Source organism: Rhinolophus sinicus, chromosome 18 (assembly GCF_057876585.1).
Source record: "Rhinolophus sinicus isolate RSI-liver-muscle chromosome 18, RSI-T2T, whole genome shotgun sequence".
Classification (NCBI taxonomy): Eukaryota; Metazoa; Chordata; class Mammalia; order Chiroptera; family Rhinolophidae; genus Rhinolophus; species Rhinolophus sinicus.
Genome location: NC_142518.1, coordinates 93,683,906 through 93,697,933, shown reverse-complemented (window position 1 = coordinate 93,697,933; position 14,028 = coordinate 93,683,906). Strand labels below are relative to the sequence as shown.

The following is a 14,028-nucleotide window of genomic DNA, read 5'->3' as shown; positions in this document are numbered from 1 at the left end:
ACTCTGTCATTTAAGTCACATATTTCCATGTCTTTAATTTGATTTTCTGGAGCCTTTCAACTGTCTTTCTGGGCTGTCTTGTTGCCCTGGTTATTCTCAGCAATTAATGATTTATTGTTTCTCTTCCTAGACATCTAGAGGAGTGGGTTCTGCAACAGGTTGATAGGAAGAGGTCTTTCTTTTGTTTTCCAGTACATGTTGGTAAAATGTTTTATTTTCTGTCCAACTGCAGCCTTTTTTCTCTGTCACACTGCAGTGTTATGTCTTCTCTGCACTATTCCAGTTTTTCACACAATGGGGTGATTTTAAGGCGGGCTTCTCCTCTGTTAGCAGTTCGCCTGTGTCATAAGGCGTCAGGTCCGTGTGGGAATACGGAGAGGTTTTGAAGTTCCAAAGCTCTTCATGCACCAGATTCAGAGTCTGTTTGTTTCAGCAGTTCTGTTTACTCCTGCAGGGCTCCTCCCAGATATATGGGGACCTGGGTGGGGTGGATTGTGAGAGGTGGCCTATAGCAATGCAGAAGACCACCACCATGGCCAGTCCTGCTTCCACAGATTCCTGCCCTTTGCCAGAACTAGTTGAGCTGCAAATCTGTGTCTGCGGACCACAGTTCTCAGAACTGCAAATATTTTGTTTTTTTGATCTGACACTGCTACTGCTCTGCTACTAGCACTTGGAAGGTGGAGGCGGGGTGAGCTATGAGAGGGTAGGGAGGGGGCAGCTGGTCTCTGTGCTTAAGGCTTCCGTTCTCTCTGGCAGTGAGGGCTTAACCACCGTTTTCAGCCTTCTTCCCTCAGTCTTTGCCCTAAGGTCTCTGCCGTGAGTGTTGGGTTCAGTCGTGTTATATGGTGTCCCCTCAGCCCTGTGGGCCATAAATGGAGCCCTGGCAGTCCGAGTTTTTCCCTCTCCCCAGCTTCAGTAGTTCCGGGATGCAGCACGCTCAGAGCACTGAGCTCGGTCTGCGTCCTACACCCGCGTGGCTTCGTCTCCGCACTTCTCCCGTCCCTCCTCCCCTGCTGGTGCGATTTGCCCACCTTTAGGTGAATTCAGTAGTGAGAGTCTTCCTCCTGCCTGTCTGCTGTGCATGGAGTCCTTTGTGGAGTTATAGTTTTTCAATTTGTTGTAAATTCCAGGGGAGATTTCCAGAGGCTCACCTCACGCTGCCATTTTGATGACGTCTGTAATCACTCTTTTATAGTTTCTGTCTCTAATACAGTCACATTCTGAGGTAGGATTTTATAGGACTTCAACTATGAAATTGAGGGTGGAGGATACAATTCAATCTATAATGGGGACTGATCAGAAGTAGAAGAGATCATAAACGGAATGCAAGAGAAGAAAATAGAATATTCATCTGTGATCCTTGGGCCTTTAAGTCCTGCATTGTGCGTGTGACTTAGTATGCATGGATTTCCTAGCAACCCACTGCTTCTGATTTGAAAAAGAACCAGTTAATCCCGTCGTATGTCCTAAAACATAAATAGACATACAATATGGGGTGGGAAGCCTCAGGCTGCATTGGCTGCAAAGAAATGGCTGTTTGGGGAGGTCAGAGTGTCTACTGAGTGCTCCACTGCCTAACTCCTCAATGGTAATGTGAAAATGTCACCTTTCTGTCATGCAGCAGAACTGGGAGACTTTCATGAAGAAACAGATAGGAAACATATGGCACAAACCCAATACTTACTGAACCAAGACCGTCTAGAGAGCAAAATCATGCACTTTCATCAGAAGCACATGTAAGTACTGTAACTGGCACCTGCTTCCACCAGCAGAGAACACTGCTGCTGGGGACAGAATCTTGAAAGCAAGCCCTTAAGTCAAAGAAGCTTTAGGCCTAAGAAACACTGAACTCCACATGGAGCTCTCAGGGTGGAGCTGTCATTCTTGCTGTATTTATTAAACTCATAAATTCTTTCCCCTTGCAGTGGCAGGAACCCAGCTGAATCTGACATTCTGCTTTTGGACATAGTGAGGAAGCTGGATATGTATGGCATCAGGCCTCACCCTGCCAGTGATGGCGAAGGGATGCAGATACACCTAGCTGTTGCTCACATGGGAGTACTGGTGCTACGGGTAACAACTCTTTCCTTTAAATTCCCTCAGCTTTGGGGGTTATCTTGGCTCAAATTTGAGTGTCTGTTCCTATGGTAACCCAGCCCCTCAGTCTTACTACCAGCCAGAAAGGGAGGTGATGCTTGGAAGTGTTTTGGGTAAGTCCTCTCCTCTCAATGTGCTTTGCTTCCATTTGCAGTCTATAACTGACTGTTTTGATTCTGAGGAGCTCACAAATTAGATCAGGTCAGCATGATGGACAGAGGAAGTCAAGATGTTCTTTAGAAATTTTAGACCCTAAATAAGCACATGGATTTTGGCATCCTAAAAGCTTAGTCTGTGACAAAGTGTATTCACGCTGTTCAAATCCGCCAGAAACAACCCGAAGGGTCCAAGGTATGGTGTTCTGTTCAGTTACTGGTTTCTTTGGAGGCACCCAGTGCCAGCAGGCAGGGAATTAGTGCCCAAACCTGCTAGCAATTGTTGGTGTTTATTGGCTCAAGCTATTTACCCAGGACTTTGTTTTCCAGGTTAGAAACCAACTCAGGGCTGTCTGGTCCTCTATCGTCATTAATCCTTACTCCAGGGAACTTGGCCAGAAGCTATTTTTTTCAGTCTATTATGTCTCCTCACATCTGTAAACATTGAGTGAATTTAGATCCAAGTTAAGGTTCAAAAACATGTGCCTAACCTACAAAATGAAAGGCACAATCCAGGCTGTTTTGGAAATTAATTACCTGGTTGAGAGGAAGGGGTGACCTTAGACCCACTGACCATCAGAACCGAATTAGAGCACTAAAGTAAGTCACTAAGCCAATCAGGTACAGACTTGGCTGACAGAATCTTGGCCTTCTCAATTATTTGATATACACTTTAGAGCATGAGAGTCACATTGATGGGCAAAAGACTCAGTGGATCACAGGCACACCTATTCACCCAGGAGGGAATTTTCACCTATTCCACTTTAACACCTGATTCTCTCTATGTCCTCCTGCATGGGAGCAGATGGGGATGGTACCGGAGCAAGGCCATCATGTTAGTTGTGATATCTTTCAGTGTGACTTCTTCTGTGGACAGTCAGGAACAATATAGCTGGTCTGTTTTGTCCTACCCAAATCCAGTCAAAGAATACTTAGTATTGAGTACTTTCTGTGTGTTCTTCCTTGTATTATTCTTTCTTTGAAAAAACACACCTTAACAAAAACAAGGTAGTCATTTAAAAAAAAACCAACCACCTTTATTGAGATATAATTTTCATCCCACAAAATTAATATGTTTTAACTGTGCAAGTGAATGGATTTGAGTGTATTTACAGAGTAGGGCAGCAATCTATTTATTCATCCTGCTATCAGTATATTTATTGTGCATCCACTCTATGCCAGGGACTAGACCTACAGAAGCACATAGGAATAATCCTGACTTCATGGAACTTGCATTCTAATAGGGGGAAGACAGACAATTAACAAGTAATTATACACAAATGTGACGTACCTTGTACTAGAAGAAGTATGGGGTGTTAAGTTGACACATGTGAAAGGGGCTTGTGTCCCTCCTGGAATGCCTTCTTTGGCCGTAACTTCTACCTAGTTTGTTATGACAGGATCAGTCTATGCAAGAGATAGATCAAGGATATTCTCATTCATGAAGTGCATTTTTTAACAGGCTTGCATTGTCTTGCAAACCAGCTTGTGCTGACATTCATCCTGAAATCTGCCATGTGTTTCATTATAGGGAAATACAAAGATTAATACTTTCAATTGGGCTAAAATCCGCAAGTTGAGTTTTAAGAGAAAGCATTTTCTCATCAAACTTCATGCCAACATCTTGGTAAGTAGCTTTCTAATAAATCTTGTTGCTTTCTGTTCACTTGGGATTTCCTGGTTGTTTCTGCAAATGGTTTGAATGTGAGTGGTGAAAGCTAGCTGGCCTTGAGGGGTGATGTGCTCCCTCTTTTCCCTCTACATAAATAAACCAGAGATTTACATAGTCATATTTGTACTAAAGGCAAAACTCTAAGAAATCCTATTGGCAGTTCAGAAGAATAAAGTAATAGGAAAATGGGGTGGCTAGGATGAAAGACAAGTCTCCTTAGAAACCATTTTTCAAGGAGCTGATGAGTCAAATGAAAGTGACCAGATCTAGGACTATGGACATATTTATTTGTTGCTGTATGCTTCATTTTATAAAGTATTTCCCTCTTCTTTTCTTAAGCAAAAATAACTGAACACCTACGATGTGCCAGATAATCAAGAACCTACTACATGACAAATAATTGAGTACCTACTATTTGCCAAAGCAGGGTGTGGGGGTGGGTGTACATTAAGCAAAAGAAGCAATTATTGGTCAAGGCTGCATTGTACAGGGTAAGACAAAGGTGTTAGAAAGGATGTTACTTTATCACTATAAAGGAAATGAAAAATGTGCATCAATTAATTTTTTGACCTACAGAAGATCCAGTAGTTTGGGCTTCATCCTCTGGATTTTAGCCTTATATGAAAGCATTCCTTTGAGCAGTCCAGGAGACTGTATCCAGTATGAAGCTCATGGAGAGTCCCAGGGCTGCATATAGAAACCTGATAGGAATAAGAGAAGGGGGGCCAATAGAATGGGTTGGTGGGGCTGCTGAAAACAGGGCTGCAGGCATGCATGGGCAAATGGAGGTGTATAGTGAGTCGGGAGAATGGGGAAAACTTGGCTTTATGTCTGGAAGTTCCCACAGAACAGATTAAAATGTACTAAATGTGCAATGCAGAGCATCATAAAACAAGGCAGCACAGAGAGGAAGAAGTGTTTCTAGCTGGTATGTTAAAGATTCATGTGCGTGTAATCATCTTATAAAGTTGGCGATCTGTAAGGAAATCTCCTCCCCCCTCCCCTTTCCTGTTGGTTATTTATAACTTGTCACCTTGACAGGTTGCCCTTTGATGTTCATTTAAACCTAATATCCAACCTCACAAGAATGTTCTGGCAGAGAAGAGGGGTAAAAAATGTGTTTGAGGTGAGGGGGGGGGTGTAAGGTAAGATTTACTTCTTAGTGAAGGGTCTGTTTTTGAGCAGTGGCCCTGTCTGTTCCTCGGAAGATTGCCAATCATTTGGTTTCAGTAGGTGTGAAACCTATAGAGAGCCAAGTGTAAAACCAGAAGCTGCCTGGGCACCTGGACCAATAGTTTGGAAGGCATTGGGATTTGAAGTTCTTTGATATTCTTGAAGGATGTTTGCTTGATGGAAATTGGTTTATACAGGTGTTGTGCAAGGATACCTTGGAGTTCACCATGGCCAGCCGAGATGCCTGCAAGGCTTTCTGGAAGACTTGTGTGGAGTACCATGCTTTTTTCAGACTCTCTGAAGAGCCCAAATCAAAGCCCAAAACCCTACTCTGCAGCAAGCGTTCTAGTTTCCGCTATAGGTAATTAAATATTGCACATAGGCAAACCATACACACAACTTATTTTCAATACCATGGAAGGCAGTAGGAGGAGCTTGAATTCTAGAAGCAATAAAGAATCTATCTCAATCAATTAAAGCATGATACCCTTTACTGCTTATTCTGTGTGACACATTAAGTCATTATTTTCTAAATGGGAGAAAAGGGGAGGGGAACACCCTACTTAAGGGGTTTGATCAGAATCTCTGCAAGGATGAGGAAACATGTAGTTTGAAAACACATATTCAATAAACTTATTGTTTTCCTTATATGCAACTTACATGCAAGCCATGGAAAAGAAAGCTCAACAACATCCTTTTGGTGGTGATTAGGTGAAAGATAGTATGAGAAAGCACTAGAGGGGCCAAGGGACATAAAAAGATTGAGCAATATTGCAGTAGACGCTCCTTATGACAGGTAATGCCTTGGAGGAATGGAAGCAAGGTCTAAGTAAGATCTTGTTTTTATTTAAAGAAACCAGCCTAGGAATTGTTTGGAAGAAGCTTTCAAAAACTATTTTCTAAGATGAAAATATTCTAACTGAATGCTTCCCATGAGGGATTTTTTAAATAGTGGAAGCCTGCCCCAGTAAGAACTGAGATTTTTTTGAAACATACATATTTTTGATGGAATCTTTCCAAAATGTATTCTATAAGTTCCTACCTTCTTAAACAGATGATACAGGGCATATATTGCCTTTTCCTTAATGGCTTAACTAATTACAAACATCACTTATTATCCTTTATAGGCAGCTGTAGTGCAGTGATGACCTCAGGGTGGGGGAGGCATGTCAGAGCCTGCATCTCAGTGATAAATGGCCCAGATTTTTGGGGTTTTATTATTCTTGTGATTTCTTTTGGCTCTTGTGTTTCTCTGAGCAGTCAGCTGCCTATTTTTGCTAGTGTGTATCTTACTGAAACAACCCTCTTCTACTGTTTAGTTACCTGTTTTTCTTCTGTCATGGGTTGGGAAACCAGATAAATAGCCTCATTAGAAATCATGTGTAAATTTGGAGGTAGGGAAAATACCTGTAAAGTATATTAATTTTCAAGGCCAGAATTTTAAATCTTTCAAGGGGCTTTAAAAAAAAATAAAAATGTCTGGGTTCTAAGTAGTTAAGGTTGCTCCATGCCTGATGATTAGGTAAGTGGGTATTATCATTAATGTGATGGTCAAAGATTCATGACATATGTCAGTCATTGCAGACTCTTGATTTTAACAATAAATGAGGCTTTTGGGTTTTAGTAGACTACTGGCTTATGACTAGCATTAATGTTTATCTTGTGCTTATAATAGTGGAAGAACCCAAAGGCAACTTTTGGATTATGGGGAAAAAGGGAGGTTGAAGAGCTTGCCATTTGAAAGGTAAATGGTTTTGTTTCTCTCTCTCATGTTGATTTTAAGTTGAATTTAGAGATTTATATGTATCCTGCATTCACATAAAGACCATTTCAATTTCTTCTCCATTTGGGAATTTCAGGAAACATTATCCATCTCAGTACCGTGAACGACAGTGCAGGTCCTCACCAGACCTCCTCTCTGATGTGTCAAAACAAGTAAGGTTTCTGAAAATGCCTTTTTCTTTAGATGAGAGTAATGTGTCATTTCAAATGCTTACAAGAATTGATTCTGCCAGAATCACCCAGTGTGTGAAAAGGTTACTAGGTTCAAGTAGGTTAGCCTCCTGCGGAGGTCTATCAGCTCAATCTTTCCAGCCATCAGAAGACCTTTTAGTATACTACCACTGGTATGTACCTTACAGACTGGAAGGATCTGGCACATCTTTAACTTGCAACCTGTAATGGTAACATCTTGCAAAATGCATAGCCAAATGAATTTCTATGGCTTTGTATTTCTAAAAATAAAAGCTGTTTTTTTACCTATAAAAATCTTATGGCTCAGAAGTTATAAGATGTTGGGTTAAGGTTTTAAAGTACTTTTGCTGTATAATTTTGTAACTTAATTTAAGAACAAAGTGCTATTCTCCTGGATTTGTAAAATGATGGCTTCATTTGAGTTTTATAGTATGAACCATGTTAGTTATTTTTTGCTCTCACCAAAAAAAAAATTAATTATAGGGTTCATAAACTCATGTCTTCATATGTTCCTCTCATGCCATTTATAGCCCTCCTCCTTACCATTTTACAGAAAATAGGGAGGAGGCTGGAGCGGGGAAGTTAGGAGACTTGTCTTAGGTCACACAGCAAGTCAAAGGCAAAGCCAGGACCAGAAGTCAGAACTCCTGGCTCACTGATATAGCTAGTAAACCATACTGCTTGAAGTACATTGCTGGGTGAAGTATAGAGAACTCAGAGGCTGGGAGTGGGATGGTATTGAGAAAGGATAGTATCATGTGCATTTTTTAGACATCGATTGGGATGTGGTGCAAGTTATTACCCTTTCTGTATACATTTATTAAGCATAGAATGGTACATGGATTGAAATAACTTTGTGAAAAACCACCTTCGCAAAACTCAAGACTAATTTAGATCCCTGACCCCACCTCAACCAAATGGTTTTTTTCCTTCTTTCACCAACATGTCCTTTTTCTCAAGGTGGAATTGAGACTAGCACATGACACTGGGTACTACCGAAATGTGAATGGAGTTCACACATCTGAACCTGTGCTAGACAGTAGGAGGAGAAACTCGGCAGTGGAGATGATGTTTGCAGCTGAGCTGGAGCATTCCAAACCAGAGGCAGATCCCACATCTTTACATCAGTCCCAAAGCAGTTCCTCTTTCCCTTTTATTTATACTGACCCTGTCTTTAACACTGACCCTGATCCTGACACTGATACCAGAGACTACATTGAGGCAAGGAGTCCTCTAAGCTTCTTCCAAACAAGCTGTAAGTTTGCTGACAATTACATGAGCACATCTTCTGGCCTTACAAGCAAAGTGAGTCCAGCAAGGTGGCTGGCATACACAGATGTGCCCTATATTCCTTGTACTGGTCAGCAGGTTGATATGCCTCCCCAAGTCTTTTTTTATGTGGACAAACCACCCCAGGTGCCCAGACTGTCTCCAATCATGGCAGAGGAAAGGGAAAGGCCAGACAACTCTCTAGAGCCCACTGCTGTGAAGCCAGCCAAAAGAACCCCTAGGAATATCAGAATGAACAGCTTTCAGCAAGACTTTCAAGAACTCCAAGAAGCTATGGCCAGGACTAGTGATAGGAGCAACATCAATGAAGATCTAGAAAAAGACCCTAATTTAGGAGATACATTGGCACATAACCTTCAAGAGCAAACCCCTAAACGGTCTCAGAGCCAATCAGACATGAAAACTATCCGTTTTCCTTTCGGGTCAGAATTTAGACCTTTAGGGCCTTGTCCTGCTCTGAGTCGTAAAGCTGACCTATTTACATATATGTTTGCAGAGCAGTAGTTTCCAGCAGTTCTTAATGGATCAGGGAGCAGCAGAAAAGCATGTAGCTAGTGAATCCAGTGATTCTGAATCAGAGATTCTTAAACCAGACTATTACTCTTTGTATGGCAAAGGAATGAGATCACCCATGGCCAGAATCCACTTGTCTTCTGGGAGTCTACAGCTAGATGAACAAGATGAAAATGTTTCTTTCAATATACCAACTGCTGAAGATAGGACTTTGCTAAAACCATGTAATTACTTTTTAGCTTAAGAGTGAACATTTCTGGGCCGGGTCTGCTACCAACCTAGGTAAAAAGAAGGAACCTTCTGCATAAACCATTTTCTTAGTTCCTATTCATTGGTTAAGGGAATCTTCAAAGTTGAAGCACCTAGCTTATTAAAGATCCAACTGTTGCCCTGTTCCTCAGGCTCCGCTCCTGTATTCCCTCTGAAGGGACTCTGGAACATGCCCTCTCCTCACCAGCACTGTGGCAGGGTGAGGTGGGTGTTTCTCATGTTGATTATACATTTCCCCATAGAGATAATATAAATGAAGGTTGGGTTCCTTAACACTGAAGAATGGTGACAGTATGGGTGGGCATATAGAATTGGCTTCTGATGTCATTTAGTAATTTAGTAGATCATGACTGTGTTGGTCCTTTTGTTCTTAAACAATACTATGACTAAAGGTTTCAGTTCTCATTATCTGTGAAGAGCCCAGTAAACACAGTCCTATTATATGTTAAGGACTTCAATTTTTATAACGTATGTTAGGGGGAACACAGCCCTCTTAAAAGTCAGGAACAAGATGGTGGCATAATTCTCTTAACAGAACACAAATTTATAATTTATCTAGGATTTGGCAGAAATGTAAACCATAGAAATTCATGAATTAATCAATTTCTAAAGTCAGATATATCCCTGCTGAGGATACTATAATTGAGTTCTTCTCTATTCTTAACTATCTATTATATGTAGTGAAAGTCAAAAGCTAACATGTTGGTTTGTTTATCTTACCTGCAAGTATTTTTTTTTGCTATATCTTGCATGCATGTAGGCAAGGAAATGAGATGAATAGTATTTTAATAAAGGGTGATGGAAATCCATTTATTTAAAAAATAAGTTGTAAGCATGATCTTCCTTTTGTTTTAATCAGTTTCAGAAATAATTGGTTCTAGCCTGTTACTAAGGGAAGGGACAGTTAGAGAACAAAGAAAAGGAGGGAGGCAGGTGAGAAATGGTAGAATTGGAGTAACTGAAAAGAAAAAGATAGTACTAAAAACAGAATGAGTTAATGAACCAAATTCTATTCTTGATCCATTCAGAATTTCTCTATTATTTCCCCTGGAAGGTATAGCATTCTATTTAAGAATGTCTTTTTATTGATTTTAACGTTAAGTATAACATATTTACAATATAAAGTTAGGTACTAATTTCAAAGAAATGGCACAATGTATAAGCAAGCCGTGTGTGTGTGTGTGTGTGTGTATGACTTAATGGAGAAAAGATGGATGGAATAATTTCCTTACTCTCCTAGTCTTTACATTGGAAAAATCCCTTTTAATATACCTCCCTCTGTCCCTTTCCCACATTCTAGCACTTCCTTTCCTGCTCCTGGAATCATATCCAGTAACTTACAAGTCTAGAATAGCTATTTAATAATAAGAATATATTGAAGCCCAATCATCTATATATTAATCCTATAGATCCTCAAAGCTGTATTAAGTTCATCTTTGACCTTTTTTTCTAGGAGAAACTCAAATTCATTTAGGCTTATATGCTGTTTCTCATCTCAATTTCTGGAAGTCTTTGTAAAATCTGTTTTCCCCAGAGAACTACAGGATTCAAATCTTTATAACATTTCCTAATAAAACTATAATCAGGGTGAATATATAATTGATTGTCAAATCTAGGACATTTTTGAGTGAACGAAGACTCAATAATTTTGTCAGGACAGGAGGCAGAAATCAGGACACATGTTTACTGTAGCTATAATCTATGCTTAATAAAATATGAAGAATATCTTTTAGTTTCCAATGGAAACATTGATGTTAAACTTCCAACAATAAATTAAAGGGCAAAGGAGAAATAATTTGAAACAATTAAAATACCACACCATACATTCCTCAAGAACACAAACATTGAGGACCATAGAATTTAAATATTTATTTTTAACCTTTTGTACCCTCCAAACGCTGGTGTATGCTTCACCTAGGAACAATTTACAGAACTAATAACTATAATGAATAAGCACTACAATTTCTATGTATGATGCAGTTGTGTTGTCAAGTTTCAAATAATCAATTTATAAATGTGTTGCTTTTACAAAAATATTCATTTAATTCATAATATGAGTTGCAAAATTATTTCCTGACCTCTACAGATTATAAACTGTAATTAGTTTCAGTTACATAGGTGAAATTTTTAACTGAACCATTACTTCAAAATACAATGCGTTAAAAGTAATTGTTACAGTATAGGCACCAATGAAAAGAATTTTCTTGGCATATGACAGGACAATAACTTATTCAATTGTCTATATTATTACAAACAACGAGGAGGTAATGGCCACTTTGGCTAAAAATTGCATTCTTTACTTGAAGACTATCTTCCTTCTAATATTTGGCAATTATTCAGATTTTAAAAAAATGACTTTTGTGCAAAAACCAAATTGTGCAGTTCCAAACAATAAAGCACTGACTATCAAAACTAGTATCAATAATGCTACTGGGCTTAAAAGAAAAAGGTATTACCCACATAACAGTACCATAAATATAACTGAAAATTAACAGTACAGTCTAACTTACCTTTGTATGGACAGAAATCATCCTGTACTGTGGTTATTTTCATTTGAACTAGAAAATGCTTATTTAAATACCCTTTCAAAAATGAAAAAATGATAATTATGTACCAGATAATTAGGAAGAACAAAAATGTATAAATAGTTTATATGACATTTTACTACCATGACAAAAATATCCTGGTGTAAGTTATATTCATACCCGTTGATCAGGTATTTAATCACATGATTAGCTTTTTTTAAGCTCCCCAAATCCAAGCATGTTATATGCTATTTGAGTTGAAGATTTTAAAAATGAAGCCTGTCTAATTCCTACAGTATTACAAAAAAAAAAAAAAAAAATCCTTGGCTAATTGGTATTGTTTTCAATTCTCAACCATATTAAATAAGGGTTAATTGCCTCTTCTAAAAGAGAAAGTAAATACTGTACACCAAGAGGTACCTCTGTTGCTGCATACTGCCTATAAATACATCAAACACAGGGCTCTCAAATGTGGTCGTCATCGAGCTGCCTGGAATATCATACCAAGTTGGTAGAAGGATCAATACTTTTCCAGGTTTCATTTCCAAGAGCTTATTAAAAACTTCTATTTTAAGAAGGCATGACTTGTTTCCACCTCTCCACCAATAGTCATTTTTAGAATATACTTTTGTTAAAAAATGCTTTATGAGGCTTGATGATTTATAAAAGTTGAATATTTAGGATGACTTTGAAAGACCTGTATGTTTCATCAGTGTACATTTAACTAAAGATCAAAACATGGAAAGTATTCATCCTAGTAACTTAACTAATAATGATACCTAAAAGCAAAACTGTATCTTAACCTTTACTAGAATACAGATGAAAGTATAGTATTAAAAGTTATCCCTTACAAAATAATCTCTTTAAAATATAAAATGATAAACACCATCACAAAATAGTTGAATAGATTCTTCCAAATCTTCAATGTTGCAAAGATTCAAAAGGCACATGGAGCTCATGAGTTAAGCATTGTTAAGCCTGAAGTAACTTTGGTGGGTTTCTCTGGGTCCATATGAAATAGAAGCCAATAAGAAGAAGTTTCTTAGGGGGATTCATCTGCTGAACACCTATAAATTTAAGAAAAACTTTAATTGATATATAACTATGCATGTTTATATTTCTTAGCTGTATGAACTCTGCAATGAAAGAACTGATTCAGCAAACTAAATCCTTTCTATTGAATCCAATCATGTAGGCAGTAAAAATACAAAAAGGTTTAAAAATCTCTTTCCAATTGATTTGTTTGCAAATTGGAAGAGAGGGGAGTTTTCCATTAAAATCTAAGGGATTTTAAGAGGGGCTTTAGTTTATGAGTACAAGTAGGCTTTATCAGATAGAAAGATCTATGAGAGTGTGTGCTTTTATAGGCTATATAGTTTGTTTCCACTTGATGCCAGTGGCATCACAAATACAAAGAAATGTAAGGATGCACCAAGAAGCAATATATGAGTAATGGAATTAAGGCTAAATTAGTATTGCTTTATAACTTGCTTGAGTTAAGGAGTTTTATGTATGTTTGTGTAAGCATAACAAAGTCTTGTTTAAAAAAGATATTTTTAAAATTAAATGTAAGAATTTTATTGAATGTGAACAAAATTAAACCAACAATTAAAGAGAGTATAGAAACTAAAACATAAGGACCTTTTATAGTCTTCACTGAGATCCTCTACACAACATCCTATCTTTAAATTTGTTTTTATGGGGGTTAAACTTACGAACTTTAGCACTGGAAACTATGTAAATAGTGGTGTCATGAGAGTAGTAGCAAAAATGAAAGCATTCCTAAATGGTGTTTACAAGGGCCCAAATAACAATATGCTCCATGACCTTTTGTCTATACAGGGTAAAGAAAAAAAATAGCAGGCCATTTCATTCAATGGAAAATTATTTTGTAATGCCTGAATATAGTAATTCCAAAAGCTAATGATGTTTATTATGGGCAACTGACAAAACAGTTTTCAAGCACACAACTATTGAGAAATGACTTTGTTAAGAATAACTGAAATGACTGAATCAAAGTAATTATATTGGGTCATAAATTAATATCCAACCGAAAATGTCAAAATAATTTTTTTTTAAGGAGGGCACAGCTCACAGTGGCCCATGTGGGGATTGAACCGGCAACCTTGGTGTTATTAGCACAATGCTCTAACCAACTGAGCTAACATGCCATCCCCCTCAAAATAATGTTTAAAAATGACATTTCAAGCTTACTTTTGAAATTTTTCAATTAATTTCTTCACCATTTTATCTGTGATGCCAGGACAGGCGGCTTCAGCCACAGCAATACTTTTCTCAAGTTCTTCAATTGCCTGATTCCTGCTAGCATTATTCTCATCCTGCTGTTTAAGCTGAG

At 38.4% G+C, this 14,028-nt stretch overlaps 2 protein-coding genes across 3 annotated transcripts in view; one reads left to right on the top strand and one right to left on the bottom strand.

The window, feature by feature from the left end:
* The first annotated feature begins 1,602 nt into the window (after nucleotides 1–1,602).
* FRMD7 (FERM domain containing 7) lies at nucleotides 1,603–9,181 on the top strand. The gene is given in 8 exon segments (XM_074323318.2): nucleotides 1,603–1,739; nucleotides 1,929–2,076; nucleotides 3,787–3,882; nucleotides 5,298–5,461; nucleotides 6,776–6,844; nucleotides 6,960–7,035; nucleotides 8,035–8,880; nucleotides 8,882–9,181. Coding segments are annotated over 8 exon segments (1,776 nt in total). The 3' UTR covers nucleotides 9,122–9,181.
* Nucleotides 9,182–10,996: 1,815 nt separating this feature from the next.
* Nucleotides 10,997–14,028, bottom strand: part of STK26 (serine/threonine kinase 26) — a 64,108-nt gene continuing 61,076 nt past the window's right edge. The window contains exons 11-12 of one of the 2 annotated variants that reach the window (XM_019719511.3): nucleotides 13,887–14,023; nucleotides 10,997–12,739 (exon numbers count right to left, since the gene is read on the bottom strand). In XM_019719511.3, the coding sequence (XP_019575070.1) occupies nucleotides 12,715–12,739; nucleotides 13,887–14,023 (162 nt within the window). In that variant the 3' untranslated portion in view covers nucleotides 10,997–12,714. The remainder of the gene's footprint in view (nucleotides 12,740–13,886; nucleotides 14,024–14,028) is intronic. The other variant, XM_019719512.3, reaches the window with a different exon arrangement.